Source organism: Echeneis naucrates, chromosome 1, assembly GCF_900963305.1.
Source record: "Echeneis naucrates chromosome 1, fEcheNa1.1, whole genome shotgun sequence".
NCBI lineage: Eukaryota > Metazoa > Chordata > Actinopteri > Carangiformes > Echeneidae > Echeneis > Echeneis naucrates.
The window spans coordinates 91140-111768 of NC_042511.1; the positions used below are offsets into that span (position 1 = coordinate 91140).

The following is a 20629-nucleotide window of genomic DNA, read 5'->3' on the forward strand; positions in this document are numbered from 1 at the left end:
CATCGAACTTAACTGGGTGTTTTCTTTTTTGATTCATTTTGTGAGTAAACTTGTTTTTGTTGTAAAATTGTAATCTTTAGTTTGACACTTATATTTACATATGTGAGAGCAGAGTTCTCCTTGGCCAAGGGTTTGGGTTATTCTGATAATAATAATAATAATAATAGTGACCACAGATGCAGATAATAGATAATAGATAACAGAATAGCGATAATAGTAATAATGGTGGTGATGGTTCCGCCTGACCAGCAGGTGGCGCTAAATTCGTCCTGGTGTCCCGTTCGTCAGAAGAAGAGCAGGCGGTCAGAATGAGCATGCGCAGCACAACCTGGTTTCCTCCTGGGTTATTATGGTCCGGTCCAAGTGCTGGTCTGTCTCCAGGTCTGTGACGGTCTGATCTCAGTTTTCGGTCCACATGTTCCGGCTGTTTATTCGGAGGCTCCGGCCGCTCAGCGGGCCGGCGGGCCTGGTGTTATCCCGCTCAGCTCGCCCCTTCAGCGGCTGTCCTCCGGAGCGCTCGGCCGCCGGGATCCGGAGAACCTTCCTGGATTTCTTCCAGCAGGAACACGGACATTTGTTGGTCCCGTCGGCTCCGATCCGGCCCAGAGGAGACCCCAGCCTGCTGTTCGTCAACGCTGGCATGAACCAGGTCAGTGCAGACCCAGGCCGGTCCCTAACCCGGCCAGCTGGTGAAGGACAGGGATGGGTTTGAAAATGAGACTCCAGAGGACACAGAACCTGCTGATTCAGCGACTGCGTCATTAGAATTGATGTTTATACCTACGGAGAGATGAAATGGCAAAAAATGTCCCAGGTTCCTCCACGGTAAACAAACAAACAGCTGACCGAGCAGCAGCAGCAGCATCTTCTTCTTCTCAGTCAGGATCACCGTGAACCGAAACAAACATCAGTCAACAAGACAAAATGACACACATTCACACTGTGTTTGTGTTCACCCTGATTTAATGTAACCTTTCCATCTTTTTATCCCTTAGCCTGGTGTCCTGTGAGCTGATTTGTTGTTGGACATCTTCCTGTCGTGTCCTTTCAGTTTAAGCCTCTCCTCCTGGGGACGGTGGACCCTCGCAGTGACATGGCATCGTACCGCCGTGTGGTGAACAGTCAGAAATGTGTCCGAGCTGGAGGGAAACACAATGATCTGGAGGATGTGGGCCGTGGCGTCGCCCACCACACTTTCTTCGAGATGCTGGGCAGCTGGTCCTTTGGAGACTACTTCAAGGTGAGGGGGGTACTTCCTGTTTCCAGGGAGAGGGAAAAGTGTCCAACACTACATCAACTGATATTATGTGTCTAAAAAGGAGGAGGCATGCTTGATGGCATGGAGCCTCCTCACAGAGCATTATGGGATACCTGCCGACAGATTGTACGTCTCCTACTTTGCTGGTGACGCAGCGTCAGGTCTAAGAGCTGATGAAGAGACAAGATGCATTTGGCTGGACATCGGGTACGAAACAGGCCGCAACAAACAAACAGTGATAAACAACAATAATGATGTCAGTGATGATGTCAGTGACGGTGTTCCCTCAGGGTGCCCCCTACTCGCCTCCTGCCCTTTGGCCTCAAGGAGAACTTCTGGGAGATGGGTGAGACGGGCCCCTGTGGCCCCTGCACTGAGATCCACTACGACCACATTGGGGGACGAGACGCTGCGGTGCTCGTCAACGCTGACAGTCCTGATGTGGTGGAGATCTGGAACCTGGTCTTCATGCAGTACAACAGGTTTAGACCTACACAACTGGTGTCTGTCTGATGCTGTCCGTCAGTCTGCTGTGTGTGTGTGTGTGTGTGTGTCTGATGCTGTGTGTGTTGTCTCAGGGAGGTGGACCACAGACTCCGCCCCCTCCCCCAGTTCAGTGTGGATACTGGAATGGGACTAGAGAGACTGGTGAGCGTTCTTCAGGGAAAAAGGTCAAACTACGACACAGATCTCTTCATGCCACTGCTCCACGCCATCCATCAGGTAGTCCACCGTGTCTCAGATACACACTGACACCATCAGACCTGAGGGCCGAGAAAGGCACCAGTCAGACCAGAGATCTGGACCTGGACTGTCCCCATTAGTTAGACCAGGTCCACACGCCCAAAAAACTTTGTTTGTCTGACCAACTCAGAAATCTCACTGGGACCATCTAACTGGGTCCTGCACCAGGTCCCACCAGGTACACCAGTCCATGTCATGCTGTCCTGTGCCGATTGTCATGGTGATGTGTGTCCTCAGAGGTCAAAAGTTGGGCCGTATGGTGGCAGGACAGGTGCAGCAGACCAGGCGAAGGTGGACATGGCGTATAGGGTGGTGGCTGACCATATCCGCACTTTAGCAGTCTGTATGGCTGATGGCGTCCATCCGGGCATGTCGGGAGCTGAGTGAGTCGTCCACCAATCAGCTGTCAAAGGTCGCGACGTGACGTGATCACTAGTGTGCGTTTATCGCTGTGTTTGTGTGTGTCTGTCTCGCTTTAGGTTGGTGTTGAGGAGGATTTTGCGGCGGGCGGTCCGTTTCTGTGTCGAGGTCCTTCAGGCTCCTCAGGGAGCACTGGCCAGCCTGGTTCCTACTGTCACCCACATCCTGGTAAAATCTCCCATCATTCCTCTGGCCATGTGATCAGGATGCAGAGGAGTTTCCTACTCGATGCTCTGATGTCATACGTTCGTTAGCGAGGGAGAACAATCAACATGTCATGAATAATTAGTAGCATCTGGAAGAGATACCAGTGTCTGAGTCCTGGTACCAGCCTTTATTTATTAATGATTGGTCAATGATCAGGTCAAATACATTCAGGAGGAAATATTAATCAATATTCAGAACATGAAACTAGAGGATACAGAGTCAAAGACATTGAAGTGGACTCTGCCCCTCCTGTTTCAGGGCGGTGTCTACCCGGAGCTCCACAGGGAGGAGGACCAGGTGAGTCCACATGGTTCACGCTTCAACCTGAAGTTCATCAATACTGGAAATAAATTCAAATAATTGACTGAATGATGTAACAGAAAGTTGTCATCAGCAGCTGCTGACTGACTGTGTTCCTCCTTTAGATAATGGACATGATCAACGAGAACGAGGCTCACTTCCTATCGTCTCTGCAGCAGGGCAGCCGGCTGATCCTCCGGACGCTCGACAGGATGGACGACAAACATAAATTCTTCCCCGGTCAGTTCACTTCACACAACAACACCCAGCCTCGGAGCAGGACTCCTGCTGGGTTATATGGTCCTGCATCCTGGTTCAAGTCTAAATGGATTTCATAATCCCTCCTTACTCATTTTGGTCTCAGCTTCCACCTGTATAACAACAGTAAAATGTTTCCTCTGTGTAAATCTCAGCTGCCGTGGCCTGGTCTCTGCACAGGAACCTGGGTTTTCCTCTGGACCTGGTAGACCTGATGTTGGAGGAGAGAGGAACCCAGGTGGACCGTGAGGAAATGGATCGACTGATCGCAGAGAACCAGAAGGTCAGGCTTCACTCTGATGTGTGTTACTATGGAAACACTTCAGTCTGCAGTCTTGTCCAGCAGGACCTGCTCTCTGTGATGGTCATTAGTGGAGAATGATGTCATCACTGAGCTGTCTGTGTCTCAGGTGGCAGGTGTGCAGTCAGGTGACCAGGTGATGCTGGATGTAGTCAGCCTGGCTGAGCTGCGGCGCCTTGCTGTCCCGCACACTGATGACAGCCTCAAATACGAGTACCAGCTGGAGCGTGAACAGTACGGTACGGACTCATAGCTCACAGACTCACGGCTGCACAGGAAACAAACCTGAGCTCCCTCAGACAGGTAACTCTTTCTCCTTCAGTCTTCCCAGCATGCCATGCAACAGTCCTGGCTCTGTATGAGGGTCACAGTCTGGTGTCAGAGGTCACGGATGGTCAGCGCTGTGGGGTCATCCTAGATCAGACCTGTTTCTACTCGGAGCAGGGGGGGCAGTCACATGACTGTGGATACTTCACACGGGAGGGACTACAGGTGAGCTCGCTGCTCACACAGGAAATACATCGTGACAGGCTGCAGTCTTACTCAGATGTGTCCTGTCTCTCAGGACGTCCCGATCCCAGTGGAGGGCGTGGTCCGGGCCGGGGGCTATGTGGTCCATCAGGTGACTGCTGCTGAAGGCCTGAGGACAGGAGATCGGGTGCAGCTTCACCTGGACCAGGTAAACGTGAACATAACGAATGGGGCGTGGCCCCACTCTCAATCACACTGACGCCTGACCTCAGCCCCCCTCCCAGGTCCAACGGGTGTCCTGTATGGTCAAACACACAGCAACACACATCCTGAACTTCGCTCTGAGGACAGTACTAGGTCCCAAAGTCCAACAGAGAGGATCCCACGTGTCCGCTGAGCGTCTCCGCTTTGACGTCTCTGTCCCGGTGAGACTGGCGATTATGACTGTGTCTCTCACTCTCTCTCTGTCTCTGTGGCTCTGACACGTCTCTGACGTTTGATTGGTTCCTCAGGTTTCTCTGAGTGTCTCTCAGCTGCAGCAGACAGAAAAGTGTGCCCATGACATTATCTCAGCTAATCAGATCATCTACAGCCAGGAAGTTCCTCTGCAGAGAGCGAGGAGCATCAAAGGACTGAGGACAGTGGACGAGGTGAGTTAGCTGTCTGTCTGTCTGCCTGTCCCTAACCCTTCCTGTCCCTAACCCTTCCTGTCTCTGCAGGTCTATCCTGATCCAGTTCGGGTGGTGTCTTTGGGGGTTCCGGTCTCTGAGCTGTTGGACGAGACGGAGAGACAGACCTCTGTGGAGCTCTGCTGTGGAACGTGAGCCTGAAACACACCTGTATATTCAGGGCTGACCCCTGACCTAACTAACTGCCCCAGGCATCTAGACATAGTTGTCATAGCTGAAGGTCTTTGTGTCCAGCCACCTGCTTCAGACCGGATCAGTCCAGGACTTGGTGATTGTCTCTGAGCGACAGATGGTGAAGGGGATCAGTCGGATCATTGCTGTGACGGGACGGGAAGCAGCACAGGTCAGTTAAAGGTTCTCCAGCTGGTTAAGGTGTTCATAAAATCTGGGACTACCGCTTTAAATGTTTCAGGCTCGAGAGGCAGGTCAGGTTCTGTCCCAGGACGTGGACTCCTTATCAGCCAGACTGACAGGCTCCGCCCCATCCAGTCTTGAATCTGCCCAGAATCTCGCCAAGGAGGTGGGAATCGTCTTGAATGTAGGTATTCTTCCAAATATACACTGTTGCAGTCAGGAAATGAAGTGTCCTGTGTGAGTGTGCAATTGCACCCTGTTCTGTGTCTGTCAGGCTGTAGATAACACCCCCAGCCCCCAGTGGCAGCGCAGAGAACTGCAGAGTCAACTCAGGACTCTGCAGAGGACCAGTAACACCAGAGTCAGGAAACTGGAGAGCAGAGAGGTGAGACAAGATCTTGCTGGGTCTGAACATGCACACTTTGAGTCTGTTCATCATGGACCACTGTCACTGTTTGCCCATCACGCTTTGCATAGGCTGCCGTCAGAGCTCAGGCTCTGCTGGAGAAGAACGGCAGGAAAGATCTGATTGTGGATTCTTTGGAGACGGATTCTCTGTCGGTGAGAGTACCTGACATGGACATACAATGAAACAACACAACAGACAAAGCACAATTCTTTAAACGACTTAGATCCCGATCCCGATTGGTTTCATCCTGAGTGTGGTGGCAGTGACATCATACTGACATCACATTCCTCACCTAATGTTGCAGGTTGTGATGAAGACAGTAAACCAGCTGAGTGCCTCCTCTCCTTTCAGTCATGTGATGCTGCTGTCTCACCAGAGGCATTCTGGAAAAGTCCTATGTGCCTGTCAGGTTCCCAAGGTAACCATGACCCACCTGTCAGTGACATCAGAGAAGCGTTTGTTTTTGAGGCCTCTGATTGGCTGTGTTTACCCTTTTCAGGACTCAACATCTCTCCTGGCTTCTGATTGGGCAGTTGCTGTGTGCCATCACCTTCGGGGTAGTGCTGGAGGCTCAGCTTTGGTTGCCAAGGGAACAGGGAATAGCAATGACATCAGCGAGGCCCTGAGTTGGGCGGAGCAGTTTGCCCGCCAGCGAATGCACCAATGATGTAACCAAAAGGACATTGTCTTTATAGCACAGCAACTCACACAAGAGGCTGTAGACTGGGTTAACCCCACCCACAGGTGTTCTCATTGGACATACTAATTTTTCTTTGTTTTAAAAGAAATAAAAACACCTGATGTTCATTTTGTTTCTTGTTTTTTTTTAATGAACCAGACAACAAGGCAGCAGCAACAAATTTAAAACTGCCAGTAAAAGCAAACTGATCAGTTAATTGAGCCACTTGTTAGTCTCATGTTGGTAAACGAGTCCAGTTCAAAGGAAGACAGGAAGTCACAGGTTGGTGATGAAGATTAAGATCTTTCTGATTAAACATCAAAAGCACACTTGCTTGGACCTGGAACATGTCTTGGTTCTTCAGAGCAGAGATACATTAAGCCACTGCAGGAGAACCAGAGCAGGTCGTTAAAGAATAGCTGTTGGTCTCACATGATCATGTTCATCTGTGGTCATGTCTGTAAACCGCTTCTTACCTCCAACAGACTCAGCTCAATGCTTCCTGAGGCATCTTTGTCCAGAGAGCTGAACATGTCTGTGGACAGATCATCATCATCATCATCATCATAATCATCAATTGGTGTGGCATTTATTCTATGCTGCTACTGTAGTTTGTGAGGACTCACTGAACATGGTCTCAAGGCGGACCAAACAACCCACAAAGTTGTCAAAGTCAATTGTGAGATCAGATTCACTGTAACGAGCCACCAGGACCTGATGAAGAGGATTATTGAGGCTGAAACCTGAAAAACACAAACTAGAATCAGACTGAGCAGAGGTCTGAGGCCAGACCACACAACACCCTGATAATACAGAAGGTATTCAGTCTGGGGGGACAGATCCTGGACTAGTTTTTCAGCTTCATTTTGAGACAGGAAGTTTGTAATTATTAACGGTCAATTATTTTAATCTGCCTGACTCAGACCAGTCTGGTCCAGACCCTTTGACCTCTGACACGTTCTGGATTCTCTAACCATGACCCATGTGACCAATGATCCCCTAACAGGATAAGTACAGGGACCACGTGACCATCTTTGGCCTTGACGTGATCACTGGTGCTGGATTCTGGTCTGATCCTGAACAGTGTGCAATTACCAGCTTCCTCCACAGCTGTCCTCATCTCGGTTGAGCTCATGGTCCCTGAATTGTCCACATCCTTCTGCCGGTAAATGTTCTGTCAACAGGAGTTCACAGGCGAATCACAACCACATAGAACAATACGAGACCTTCCTGATCCTTCAGTGATTACCCTGAATCCTATTGGCTGTTGATCAAATTTAATTTATATAGCACCAAATCATAACACAGTTACTTCAAGGCTCTTTGCACGCAGAGCGGATCCAGACCAAAGTCCGTATGGAGTTATTTAAACCCAACAAAACCCTCCATGGAGACGGATACCTCAAAGTGGGCGAAGCCATCTGCCTCGACAGGTTAGGGTTAAGAGAGAGAAGTAACATGATGGAAAACAAATGAAATGGATGCAAAGAGGATTTGTGACTCTAAAAGTACTTCAGCAAATATCAGCAGTCAGTGGAACTAACATTAATAGTTGTGTTAATCATGACAGTTAAAGAATGATAACTAATCAGAATTTTAGCAGCAGGTGTTGAGTAGGAACAGGCAATGATGTCATCAGTGCTGTTTGGTTCTAGACTCACCAGGAAGTTCTCAATTTTAGTCCAGAGGACTTTGAATTCCACCAGACCCAGTTTCCCGCTGCCGTCTTTCTGAGGCAGACATTCAGGATTCATTGGTTTAGTTTGATAACACAACATGATTCAGCTACCCAGGCCCCGGCCCCAGGGGACGGGCCCTAATCCGAGCTCAATCTGAGGCCAAGGCCTGAACAATCAGGGCAGGCATGTTGATGACATGACAAGAAGCTGGACCCTAAGGATCTGAACTGATCAGGCGCCCTGGGTCTATTTTGTGTGTTGGAAGGATACGTCGAGCAGATTGACCATGTTCCGACATGTTGTGAGGCCGAAGCCACTGGTTTTGATGTCAGATCCTGTCAGAGACAAAACACAGCACTTTGATGGAGGTCCAGAGGTAAACTTGAACCTTGACCAAAGTCTGTCAGCTGCTCTTACGTTTCGTCACCACCTTGTTGAGGATTCTCTTCAGCTCAAAGGCGCTGATCTCACAGTCCTGTGGCAGAGACATAGGTCAAAGGTCAAAGCCCAAAGCCAGACAGATTTTACAGTGTCAGCAGAGTTGGCCACTCACTTCGCCTGCCAGTTGTCCAAAGAGACCTCTGAACCGCTCGTCTATGTCGTCCTCGTCCAGCTCGATCTGAACACACATCAGACATTTACTGACATTCACACAACCTGTTCGTCATCATCACCGCCTAAAAGGTTAGGACTGGTTTCTAACAACAGGACTAGACCCTGTACTGTCCCTTCAGCATGGTGCACTGACTGATTCCTCTGCTCTGGACAGACCTCCTGATGTCAGGTGACCTCATCCAGACCCACGGCACTGACCAGAAGGAAAACCTGCCTACTGTTGAGATGATTTCATGATGTTGGTAGGGACAGGGACAGACGGGCATGGACTGAGATGGACCAGATGACTGATGAGAGAACTGACACATTGGGTTTGTCTGATAATGGATCTATATTCCAGACTTACGGGCTCTACTCGGGACTCAATGGGGTCATCCAGTTCTCTGCAGGAAAAAACAAGGATCAGCAACATTTATCTCAGACCCAGTCCCTGCTGGTCCCAAGAACCTGTGGACACCTACTGAAAGTCTGCCTGCTTCTCTGAGAAGACCCGGACACAGAAGTCTCCATTTTTGTGTGGCTCAAAGGTGGATGGGACGATCAGGTATTCGCCAGGTGGCAGGCAGAAGCGGCTGCTAACTTCCCGCAGATTGATGAAGGTGTTAGAGCGAGCGGCAGAGGCATGACACAGGAAGAAGTTCCTTTTCAGGTGGATGCCCCTCTGACCACAGAACTGACACATGACAGGAAGCTACTTTAACTTTATTCTGAAAAAAACTGACCAACAGGAAATGGCTGGTGATGAAATCCATACCTCATCAGGAACCTGAAACAGAAAGAAGATTCACCATTAATTCCTTAAACCTTGTTTCTGATGATGTCACTTCCCATCAGTTTCCTGCTGTGCTCCCATTGGCAACTGCTCAGAACCCTACTCATTGGGATCTGGACCTGAACTAGAGGGTTAGGGTTAGGGTTAACCCTAACCCTAGAACCTCCAGATTTAACAGCAACATCATCTCTGTCGTCTCACTTCATAGATGGCGAAGCCCATGGTGTGCATGTCCTCGCCCATCTTCCTCATGCGCCTGCGATTCTTCTGGATCAGACCAATCACGAAGCTGCAGCCGGACTCGCCATCATCAGGGTCGTCGTCTTCCTCTTCCAGCTTGATGACGAATTGGGGGTTGGTCCAAAATGTGTCTGCCGTCACAAACAGGAGTCAGAGTCCGAGCTGAGGGTCTAAGCTCCAAGGAACTGCAGCCTGTGTGGCTCACTCACTGGGGTAGTTCCTGCAGCCTCCGGCGGTTGAGCCCCTCCTCCAGCTGCCCTCAAACTTGGACAGAGCCCACTTTGAGAGGTTGTCGTCGCTCAGGGCGTCAGGCGTCAGGTTACAGATTTCCAGCCGGGAATAATGTCGCAGGAAGTCAGAGAAGGACATCCTGCAAAACAAAGGAGAGGGATTAATCTCACCTACAGGACCCAGATGTCCAGATACACCAGAGATGGGAAAGATTTACCAGAACTCTCCGTCCTCTGCGCAATGGCTCAGACGCTCTCTGTCCTCATCGCTAATGTAACGCCACTGCATTGAGCTGTTGGAGCAGAAAATATCAGGTACCAACACGTACATCTAGTCTCACAGAAGTTCAGGTCCTTCAGTTAAAGCACCAATGCCTCTGATGTCACCCAGAGCCAAAAAGCACAGGAGGGGGGGACATAAGTTCGTATAATGCTTCAGGGCTCCTCTCCATCGGCTGCTCTTGTCTCAGTGATGTCATCAGGGGAGAGGGGTAACCTACTTGTCGCTCCAGGCTCCGGTCCACTCCACCTGACCCCATGGATTACGGATCCGGATCAGCTTTTCCTTGTCCCCACGGTACTCCGCCTGCAGCCAATCACATACAAAGGAGACCACAGGGTTACACATGCTTGGATAATACTCTCAGAACCCAGGAGCAGTAATACCCCCCCCCCTAGGAGGGGAGGGATTCTGGGAAGGAGGTGGGACGCTGCAGGTGTGGAGTCTCTCACCTCAGCAGCACTTGTAACTGAGTAGGCGTGGCCTTTCACCAACTTCTGAGAGGTGACAGCCTCCGAGTCGGCTGAGCTCGTGATCTGAAACAGGAAGAAACATCAAGTCCACTTTAATAACGGATCCAAGATGATTGTCTCATACTGTTAACATGGAGCCCACTAAGTTCCATGTTCTCCAGCATCGCCTCACTTACATCATGACCTCATGTTCTCTAAATTCATGTTTTCTTGAATCAGGTTCGCCTCATGGAAACATTTCATCTTTGAAATAAAAATATTGATGTCAGACTGTGACCCCGCCCCCACCCTGGTCTCACATCGATGGAGCAGCCCAGCAATGATCCTCGGTCCAGAGCTTTCTGGATGATGTGGAACAGATGCGGATCAGGTCGATTCAGATCATGGACCTCAGCAATTCCACCCGTGAAATCCTCAAAGCCCTCAGTTGTTGTTCCTCCAGAGAGAGCTTCATAACATCCGTTCATCCTGCAATGACATCACACATCAAGTCCTGAGGTCACCTGAGGTGTGTTAGATGTTAAAGTGTGCTCAGGTACATTCAGGTGTGTGTCCAAAAGTACGTCGACAGGGAAAACGATTCAGGAGAAGACTAAAAGGCAGAAGAAGAGAACATCGGGTCAGCGGCATCAGAAGACTGTAAAAGGACACTTTATGGATCAGAACAAGGCGGGACGCACATCACAGAAATGTCAGCTTAACGTCTGAAGAGCATGGCAGATGAAACTTTGATCCAAAAACAGCACAAAGAGGCAGACTGTGGACTGTCATGTACGTCCCCATCGTCCTCCCCAGAGGTGAGACGCTTTTCTTTTACAGACGAACCAGCTCTTCTGAGGTCAGCAGGTCACATGACTCTGCTTAAGGTCAATCCTGAGACCTCTGTACCAGGAAGTCTCCCAGTGAGAAGGTGAAACAGTGAATTAGAACACGGAGTCCAACCTGAGCTGGTCTTCAGACTCAGGGTCAGACCCAAGCTTACTTGGCGTAGGCCTTCTCCAGCAGAGCGCTCCAGAACTCCCTCCCTTCTGCCGAGTGGACGAACATCAGCTCACCATCTTTGACCGGCAGACGGTCGTCGATCACCACGTCCACCCACTCCCCAAACTGCCAGAACTGCACAGACACAGACACACAACCTGAGACAGGGTTAAGGTTTGAGTGGTCCTGGTTCAGGTCCTGTGTCTATACCTGGAAGTGGAAGATACCAGCATACTCTCCATCCTTGAAGCTCTGTCCATTTGGGACAACTCGGGCTAGAACGTCTTTATTCAAGGTGAGCGAAGCAATGGCAGCGAGCAACCAGCAGTCACCTGGATGATGGACGCACAGGAGGCGGAGCTTAGAAGCACAAACGGAATATGGCAGTTATGAGAAAAGAAACACAGTACTCAGCTGTCAGTGTCCCTAAATGCGCCCTCAGCAGCTGTTCTGTAGTCTAATTGGCTGGACTTTCCCAGCTGTTTCCTGTGTTACTGTAGAAACTATTTTACTCCCCGATCACACGATGACATCACAGTGAGTCAGATACCCACCTGCCTGTCAACAGGTGTACACTTTCTGTTCACTAGACAACAGTTGCCACCGCCACGGTGTCACCTGACAACATCTGTCTCCACACACACGAACACCTGATCCTTATTTCTAAATGCATCCGGTGGTGATCTGATCTGGTTCAGATCTGTAAACTACATCAGGAAGTGGTCTCTGATCCAGGAGCAGAACTCCCACATCACAGTCCTGGTCCAGGTTTGAGTTAGATTCTGCCCCAGGGTGTTGCAGGTCTGTGGCTCCGCCCTTATTCAGTTACAAGAACAGGTTAGTCTTCCAGTCTGACCACCACACACACACACACACACACACACACACACACACACACACTCCTCTCTTTGTGTGTCTGTTGTGTAGCTGGTTCTCACCCAGGGCTCCCTGACAAATGTCGGTCCTGGTGGCTTCAGAGATGATGAACTGAGGGTCAGAGGTCATCTCCTGAGAACAGACAGGAAACAAGCTTCAAGGACCAGATGGTGTGTGTGTGTGTGTGTAAGCGTGTGAGAGACCCCTAACCTTTCAGGTAAGCCGCCCCCTCACTGTCTCAGGTTTGAGACTGGCAAAATAAAAGCTCTTTCGCTCTTTCGAAATTTGTAAGGGTTAGGGTTAGACCCCTAACTAACCCCTAACCCCCCCCACACACACACACACACACACACACACTCCGGTAGAAAAAGTCTGGTTGTGAACTTCTCTTAGAATAAACATTTGGGATCGTTAGAGCACCGACCGTCGGTCTCCTCCAGGACACCCCCCGGGTCTTGTAGGATCCGGGGCCCAGCTCGTTGAAGCCCAGGGAGGAGGGCAGGGCCGGGAAGGAGTCGTCTTGGAACAGCTGACCGGTGTCGAAGCAGCTCTGCCGGAGCGCCTCGTAGTCCTGGTTCAGGTACCGGACCGGCCGGCTGTTGAGCCCGATGCCCTGCACCTTCTCCCGCTGGTACTGCAGCGCGGCAGCCACACCCGCCATGTTGCTGGAGCTGGAGGGTCGTGGGAAGTTTGGGAAGTTTGGGAAGTTTGACTCAGTCTACAAAAGCCGGAAGATGTAGGTGTGGCACCACAGAGAGGAGTGATGACTTCTGCCGGATTCAAGGGAAGGAGCCCAGGTGGGCATGAGAGACTTCCGGCAAGTCCTTTCAAAATATAATCCTTCTGTTCATCAGCTTGTTGTTTTAAATTTAATGATTTAAGTTGTTTTTGTTTCAGGTTGTTGTAATCTACAGCTGTTCTGTGATCACTGACGTGAACCTTCACTTCATCCTCCTCTTCCTCCTCCCCCTCCTCACTGTGAAGAACCCGACTAATTTCATGTACCACTCTGGTGACACAGACATTGATGCTTTTATTATGAAACCTGATGTCCTGACTTCCTGTCCTGGGATGTTTTGAAGGGAAGGGTGTGTTCACTGACTCGCCTTATCACAAACAGTCACATAGTTTTCAGTCTTCATCACGGCTCCTGCTCATCATCTTCACCAGCTCAGTCTGACTAACTCATGTTGTTGAGTCATGTTTGTTCAGGGTGGAGCTCCGACTGAAAGCCGCTCTGTCCCTTGGCAAACACACACGAGTCCAGAATGGTCCCATTCTTGGACCACATTGGGTTTCCTGGGTTTTCAGAAACCACCAGAAAACCTCAGCAACCTTTGTTCATAATGCTTTGGGGAAAAATGACTTTGGTTTGTGCGGCTCAGATGAGGTTCCCCTGCCCCAGCCCACCTGCTGCATTTAAACTGCTTTCATTGGAACTGGATTTGAACATGAAAACACAGAAACTGAGCAACACTGAGTTTATTTTAAATTACATCAAATTCAGATTAAATCAAAACAAAACGAAAATCAGGTTAAAGTCAGATCAAACTCAGACTGAACTCAGATTAAAGTCAGAATGAGATGCAGAAACTCCCAGCATGCTCTTGGTGGTGGTCAGTTGATGGTGAGGCAGAGCCACTGCAGGAAGAGAAGCAGAGATCAGAAATCAGTGTCCTGGTCCAGCAGACAGACCAGTCAGACCAGTAAAGGACTGTCTCACCTGCTGCAGGTCCAGGTCAACCTTCCCCTGTTTCTTCTTGTCCAGAGTTCTGAACATTTCTGTGGAAAAAGAAGCAAATTTATTTAAGGCCAGACACAGCGGCAATACTGCTAGGTAGGGGTGGAGTCAGCGCGAGGGGGCAGGGCTCACTGAACAGCAGCTCCAGTCGGATCAAACAGCTGGTGAAAGAGTCAAAGTCGATGGAAAAACTCCTGTCAGAGAATTGACTGATGATGTTTTCAACCACTAAGCTGTTCACGTGGAAACCTGGAGACACACAAACACACACACAGATGCACAAACAGACAGACACACCTTAGTTTGCAGTAACATTGACTAACCCAGACCAGAACATTCAACTCAATTCTGAGCTCTTGGAAACTGGGCCATCTTTGGTCTCCTCAAGTCTTACAACAGTTACTTAAATCTTGGAATATGGTCCTGGAATCACAACTGGACCCTGAGAGGAACTACAGGATCATCTTACCGGCCTCAGCCAGAGCTGCTCTCATCTCATGACTGCTCATCATCCCAGAACCATCTGAGTCATGACTCTTAAAGATCTCCTAGACACAAAGTGAAGAGAAAGACGGAACAGACTGCTGTTTAAAGAACAAAATCAGGTCAGTAGAATAAGAAGGTTTCTCCATAAGGTTTTTCTTCTGGTTTTTTGATCTTTAAGTAACACACCTCTGTGATCTTAAAGGCACAAAGTTTTGCTGTTGCCACAGAGCTAACATTAGCAACAACATGAATGTTAATAATGCTAACTGTTTCATATTCTCTCTTTTCTATTGTCACTTTGTCCCAACAAATCCATGAGAAGTCTTCAGTTGATTCAAAATACTGCAGCCTGAGTACTGACAGGAACTAGAAACAGATCACATTTCACCTGGTAGCTCCAGAAAAACAGACTCACCAGGTATGTCTGAATCTTTGTCCACAGAGTGTGAAACTCTACCAGACCCAGGGCAGCACTGCCGTCCATCTGAGGACCAGTTAAAGATCAACTTGCACGGTTAGACACAGTTCCACAATAGAGAAGCAGGTCTTGCTGTAGGCAGCCATGTAATCCAGCAAACACACCGAAGAATAGCTGAATTGTTAGGATCTGATGTGAGTGATTGAGTGAGTGAGGAACATGAAGGATATGTCCAACAGGCTGATGATGCTGCGGCATGTCCGAAGACTAAACCCGTCAGTTTTCACATCAGATCCTTCGACAGACAACACACACATAAATATTCAGAGACTGAAGTTAAAAACCAGCTGTCAGGACTCCTGAAACTTTGATGCGATAGAAATCAGGCACTGTGTTCAGAGTGTCTATCTCTCTTTTGATTGGCTGACTGAATTATTATCATTAGAGCTCCAGAGAGGCCTGAGAAAAGAAATTTAAAAGCATGGACATTTAATATAAAACATGAAAGTGAAATAAAATCTAATCCATGTTGTCATTCTCTTTGTGGTTGTAAAAAGTTGAGAGAAGTCTGTTCTCACTCTGAGCGACCACTTTGTCCAGAATCTGCTGGAGCTCGAAGGCTGAAATTTCAGCATCCTGTGGAGACAAAAAATCAGAAAGGAGACATTTCTTCTTCTTCTTCTTCACATAATACAAGCTTGTCAGTTGAAAGCAGGATTGATTCTTTACGTTTCCAGAGATCTGGACAAAGAGACGTCTGAAGTGAGGGTCCACATCCTCCCGTCCCATGTCAGGCTGGAAGGAAAAACATGTGATTACATGGGCCAATCACAGAGACTTGGACCATCTGGGGACTCATAATGTGACACTGACCTCCTGGATGTCGGCATCCAGCTCCTCCTCCATCGGACTGTAACAAGCACAGGAAACATCAGAACAGCTTCAAGTCAGACCAGTCTGAGCAGTACAGGCCGCAGATCAGTGTCCTGACCTGCTGTGAGCCTCCTTCTCCGTGAGCACGCGAAGGATGAAGCTTCCTTTGTGATGTGGCTCAAAAGTGGAGGGAACAATGACGTACTCGCCGGGCAGCAGCTTGAAGCGCCCAAACACCTCCCTCAGATTGATGAAGGTTGGACTGAGAGCCACCGCCGCCGTCCTCAGCAGGACGTCATGCCCCAGGTGGATGTTACTGCGACCTTTATACTGACCACAGAAGAATAGGCTCAGGTCACCTCTGACAGCTTCCTGTTTCAGGCTCAGTGGGGATCAGCTGACATCTTCATTTCCTGATGTCAGTCAACTCACCTCGTTAGGCACCTCGGGAGACACACAGACACACACACAGATGATTATTCTTATTGTGCATGTATGTATGTGTGTGTGTGTCTGTGTGTGTGTGTGTGTGTGTACCTGGTAGATGGCAAACCCAATGGTGTTGAGGTCTCGCCCGAAGCGTCTCTCCCTGCGGATGTCTCTCTGCATCAGGCCAATCAGAACAGTGCAGCCCTCCTCGCCATCATGAGGGTCATCGTCCATATCGAGGAGCCGGATGAAGAACTGGGGGTTGGAGCAGAATGTGGCTGCAGACAGGAAACAAAGAATAAGAAGTGTGAGGACTGAGAAAGTCGGATTGTGGGAGATAAATAAGGTCTTTTACTTCATCCAGAGATGAAAGGTCTGAGGGTATCCGGTTCTGATGGTCTGAAGGTCTGAGGGTCTGAGGGTCATAATTCTGAAGGTCAGAGGGTCTGATGGTCTAAGATGTCATACCGGGGTAGTTCCTGCAGCCACCAGCAGTGGACCCCACCCTCCAAGTGCCCTCAAACTCGGCACTGTGCCAGCGACCAACCTCGCCGGTCAATGTGTCAGGTGTAAGGTTGCAGATATCAAGGCGGGAAAACTGATGCAGGAAGTCGGCGTAAGACATCCTGCATCAACAAAGAAGAAGAAGGAAGAGTTGATTGTGTCCAACAAACTGCACACACACACACGCAGAGACTCACCAGAACTCGCCATCATCAGCGCAGTGATCCAACTTCCTCTTTTCATCTGGACCAACACCATCCCACTGTCCCGAGCTGTGGGACCAACAGACCAATGACTGAGCCCCACAGGGTCACATGATCTACACCTGGACAGATGCTAAAGCTCAAACAGATGTTGGGGCTCACCTGTCGCTCCAGGCTCCAGTCCACTCCACCTGACCCCAGGGGTTCCTGATCCTCAGTAGCTCCACAGGAGAACCGCAGTGATGGACCTGCAGAATCACACATCAGGGAACCAGCAGCTTCTGTTCTGGTCAACAAACACTACCATGATTTCCCATAATGCCTCACCTGCTCAGCTGCAGTGATGGAGTAAGCGTGGCCTTTTACCAGTTTCTGACTGGTGATGGCCTCCGTGTCAGCGGAGCTGGAAATCTGACACAAACACGGCAGTGTTAGCACTGAGTTAATTTAAATGAGCTAAAAAGGGTAACAGTTAAATGAGCTGAATGAACTAATGATGGAAATTAGCAAACAAAGTGAATGAGCTCCCTGATGATTCTGTTAGCTCAGCCAGCTAACTGCAGCTTAGCTGTTTTGTGTGTAAACACGTGTTGTTATTTATATGAAGTTGCTGACAGACACCTGTTGACCAATCAGAGAAAGAGATTGAAGGTCATAAGTTTTTAGCGTTTACGTCGATGGAACAGCCGAGCAGCGAGCCTCGTTGCAGAGCTTTCCTCATGATGTGGAACAGGGTTGGCGGAGCCTCCTTCAGGTCGTACGTCTCTGCGATGCCTCCAGTAAAATCCTCAAAGCCCTCGATGCTGGAGCCACCAGACAGAGACTCATAGGAGCTGCTGACCCTGCAGGTCAGGGGGTGGAGACATTGAGACACACAAAGCTGCTGTTTGAGCCGTTAAGAACAAACACAACACACCACAAACACATCGTAGGTGCACAACAAAGCTGCAGGTGTGACTCAGCTGAGTCAGCAGCTTTTATCTGCTGCTCAGTTTGTTTTCCAGGTGGATTGACTGTTGACTGAGTGACACACACGAAGACAGACACAATACACACAGCTGAGCGCCTAAACCAAAAGAGCTGCAGCCACAGATGATGAAGGTGAAGTGATGAAAATGACTCCTCACTTGGCGTAGGCCTTTTCCAGCAGGGCGCTCCAGAACTCTCCTCCATCAGCCGAGTGGACAAACAGCAGCTTCCCGTCTTTGGTGGGCAGCTGGTCATCCACGACAACATCCACCCACTCTCCATACTGCCACAGCTACAGGAAGACACATGATGTCACTTCCTCTACAGGGTCCACCCACCACAGAAGAGCATCATCATTAGAACTTGAGGCTTCTGCTTCTTCACAGGTAAGAGGAATCAGCCCATCATCAAGCCCCACCCCCTCCTATCTCAGGTATGCATAAGTCACCTGGAAGTGGAAAATGCCGGCGTACTGAGACGTAAAGCTCTGACCAGGAGGCACCACTCTGCTCAAAATCTGAGGGTCCAGAGTCAGAGAGGCCATGGCCGCCAGCAACCAACAGTCACCTGACAAACAGAGGCCACATGATCATAGCACCACAGTTGTGTGTGTGTGTGTGTGTGTGTGTGTGTGTGTGTGTGTGTGTGTGTCTGTGTGCTCACCCAGGGTGCCCTGACAGATGTCAGTTCTTTTTGCTCCATCAACAATGAACTGAGGATCAGAACACAGCTCCTGATTGGATGAGACAGCAGGAATAATGCCTGTCTTCATTAACAGGAAGTAGATCTTCTTCTCTTAACAGGTCAAAGGTCAGGGAGTCCTGCTCTGATTTAATGTTTGTTCTTTCTGTCTTTTTAGTTTTGAGTGCTGCAGAAGTTCGTTTACAATGTAAACAAAATAACACAATGACATGATAATTCCAATGTAATGATTGTCATTCTGTTACAGGTCTGGCGCTCAGTCGGTCTCAGACTTCACTCTGGATACTGAGGACCTAACCAACATGTTATGGATGGATAGACGAAGCCCTGCTTACATACTAGAGACAGAAAAGTTGATGAAAACCATCACTGTTCATCGTTCCTGACTCACCGTCGGCCGTTTCCACTCCACTCCAATGGTTTTGGAGGAATACCGTCCCAGCCGGTTGTAGCCCAGAGAGTCCCAGTTTGCTGGGAAGGTCGGGTCACAGAACAGCGAGTTGGTCTGCAGACACTCCTTCCGCAGCTTCTCAAAGTCCTGTTGGTTGAATGGAATGGCGTTGGCCCAGCTGCCACTACCATCCTGCTCCCGGGCCTTCCGCCGGCTCAACTCAGCCACTATGCTCGCCATCCTGAGTCTACCAAGAGTCTATTGAACGTCCTCAGAGGGTCGACCAACAGTCTGAGAGTCAGTTTGTGTGGAGCTGGTTAGGTGCAAGGGGGCGAGGCCTCAGTCAAGGTGTGGTGTGATAACAGCTGAATCATTCAGAGAACAAACAGTCTGCTAAACTGAGAGAGCGAGTTTTAACCACTTTCATTTGTTCACAAAAAAATAAGCAAACAAACAAACAAAAAAAAACCACATACAACAAAGGTAATTAAATAAAAATACATTTAGTTTAAATTATACTCAGCTCAGAATATTTCCAAAAACCAGCTGATCATTTTGTACACAACACAGACTTCTCTGAACTTCATATCTTTTTGAACTGATTCACATTATTTGACATGAAAAAACTGAAATCAGTTTTTAACCGTATCTTCAGCATCCATTTGTAAATGAGTTACATCAGCATTGAATGAGCCCACATAAGTCATCATTTTTGCTTGGCTGAAGAGAAAATGAATGAGGTGACATTTAATTTTTCCTCCTTGTTGTACCTATAACTCAAAATGAACGTGTGATGTGAGAAGACCTCATTGAACAAAACAAACCAGGTGTCAGGAAGCGGAAGAGAGAGAGAGCAGCCAACCACACTGTGAGAAACAGTGAAACACTGTCTCTGTCTGGGAACAGAAGGGACAGCTGTCATCCACATCTGGACTGATGATGACACCATAGCGTGCCCTCCACTCAGGCCTCTGAGGCTCCGTCAGGGCCAGATGGGCTCTCCATGGAGTGTTGGCTCTGTCTTTGAGCTTGTTCTGATTCGGTTTCACCATTAAGTAATACATTGCTTTGCCCCCCACCATGCTCAACTTTAAAATAGTGTCGTTGCTCGACTGTAACAGACAGGAACAAGTCTAACGTCGGGAAGAGGATCAGAGCACTCTGGCTGAATCAGTCCGCTGCAGAAACAGTTCAGACTGAGTCAGCTGCTGTTTCCAGGTTCTCAGCAGGAGGCTGGCCTGATTGACTGACCTGATCCCCAAACCAGAGGCATCCCTGCAGCATCGTCCAGGTGGGGGCAACACACCTCCACCACACAGCCCAGTGTGAGGATTCTGGCCTCACACAGTTTTTGGAGCAGCGTTGGCCCTGCTCCACACCTCAGCCGAGTCCCATGAATCACTGGCTCTTTGGGAAGCTAGGTGAAGGAGTCACAGTTTTTCAGTCTCTCTTTGGTGAACATCCCCCAGACCTTAAAAACTCCTCCAAGTCTCTATAGAAACATGGGAGATTGTCCAACTTGTGTCCATTTAAATCCATTAAAAACATCGACTCAGCCAGACTCAGCCCCCCACACTGCTCCAGTAAGGCATGAGCTACGGGTCTCCAGACCAAATCAACAGGTCCCGTGAGGAGTCTCTGGATGAACTGGAGTCTGAAAGCAGCCCCCCTACCCGC

At 49.2% G+C, this 20629-nt stretch overlaps 2 protein-coding genes across 3 annotated transcripts; one reads left to right on the forward strand and one right to left on the reverse strand.

Annotated features, from left to right (window-relative positions):
• The first annotated feature begins 304 nt into the window (after window positions 1-304).
• aars2 (alanyl-tRNA synthetase 2, mitochondrial (putative)) lies at window positions 305-6218 on the forward strand. 2 transcript variants are annotated; one of them, XM_029518793.1, is made up of 22 exons: window positions 305-649; window positions 1052-1240; window positions 1320-1465; window positions 1549-1740; window positions 1837-1981; window positions 2240-2385; window positions 2482-2590; window positions 2888-2926; window positions 3055-3169; window positions 3343-3470; window positions 3598-3727; window positions 3811-3980; window positions 4054-4167; window positions 4244-4384; window positions 4472-4609; window positions 4679-4779; window positions 4883-4991; window positions 5061-5186; window positions 5277-5387; window positions 5480-5563; window positions 5716-5829; window positions 5911-6218. In XM_029518793.1, the coding sequence occupies exons 1-22, from the start codon at window positions 416-418 to the stop codon at window positions 6076-6078; spliced, it is 2949 nt and encodes a 982-aa protein (XP_029374653.1). In that variant the 5' UTR covers window positions 305-415; the 3' UTR covers window positions 6079-6218. The 2 variants fall into 2 exon arrangements, with proteins under 2 accessions (XP_029374653.1, XP_029374731.1); XM_029518871.1 differs by having other exon boundaries at window positions 513-649; window positions 1382-1465.
• LOC115041044 (uncharacterized) lies at window positions 6215-19207 on the reverse strand. The gene is made up of 41 exons (XM_029498353.1): window positions 18953-19207; window positions 18523-18592; window positions 18308-18426; window positions 18018-18151; window positions 17564-17732; window positions 17218-17301; window positions 17053-17138; window positions 16885-16959; window positions 16652-16809; window positions 16292-16461; window positions 16187-16198; window positions 15873-16084; window positions 15755-15791; window positions 15611-15676; window positions 15460-15517; window positions 15112-15176; window positions 14879-14947; window positions 14447-14525; window positions 14110-14226; window positions 13960-14018; window positions 12661-12954; window positions 12299-12368; window positions 11571-11692; window positions 11362-11495; window positions 10679-10847; window positions 10359-10442; window positions 10127-10212; window positions 9845-9919; window positions 9606-9766; window positions 9358-9527; window positions 9139-9150; window positions 8846-9057; window positions 8731-8767; window positions 8323-8388; window positions 8187-8244; window positions 8040-8104; window positions 7752-7820; window positions 7186-7264; window positions 6717-6833; window positions 6567-6625; window positions 6215-6474 (listed from the first exon to the last, which is right to left on the reverse strand). The coding sequence occupies exons 1-41, from the start codon at window positions 19190-19192 to the stop codon at window positions 6451-6453; spliced, it is 4242 nt and encodes a 1413-aa protein (XP_029354213.1). The 5' UTR covers window positions 19193-19207; the 3' UTR covers window positions 6215-6450.
• Between the last annotated feature and the right edge of the window lie 1422 nt (window positions 19208-20629).

Bases quoted from the DNA above. Each gene is read 5' to 3' on its own strand.
- LOC115041044 (XM_029498353.1), bottom strand. From the start codon at position 19,192: ATGGCGAGCATAGTGGCTGAGTTGAGCCGGCGGAAGGCCCGGGAGCAG. The intron at 14,227-14,446 runs GTAAGATGATCC...GTGTGTCTCCAG, and splicing joins AGCAGCTCTGGCTGAGGCCG to GTTTCCACGTGAACAGCTTA. The intron at 10,213-10,358 runs GTGAGAGACTCC...GATTGGCTGCAG, and splicing joins CAGTTACAAGTGCTGCTGAG to GCGGAGTACCGTGGGGACAA.
- aars2 (XM_029518793.1), top strand. From the start codon at position 416: ATGTTCCGGCTGTTTATTCGGAGGCTCCGGCCGCTCAGCGGGCCGGCG. The intron at 1,982-2,239 runs GTAGTCCACCGT...GTGTGTCCTCAG, and splicing joins TGCTCCACGCCATCCATCAG to AGGTCAAAAGTTGGGCCGTA. The intron at 2,591-2,887 runs GTAAAATCTCCC...CTCCTGTTTCAG, and splicing joins CTACTGTCACCCACATCCTG to GGCGGTGTCTACCCGGAGCT.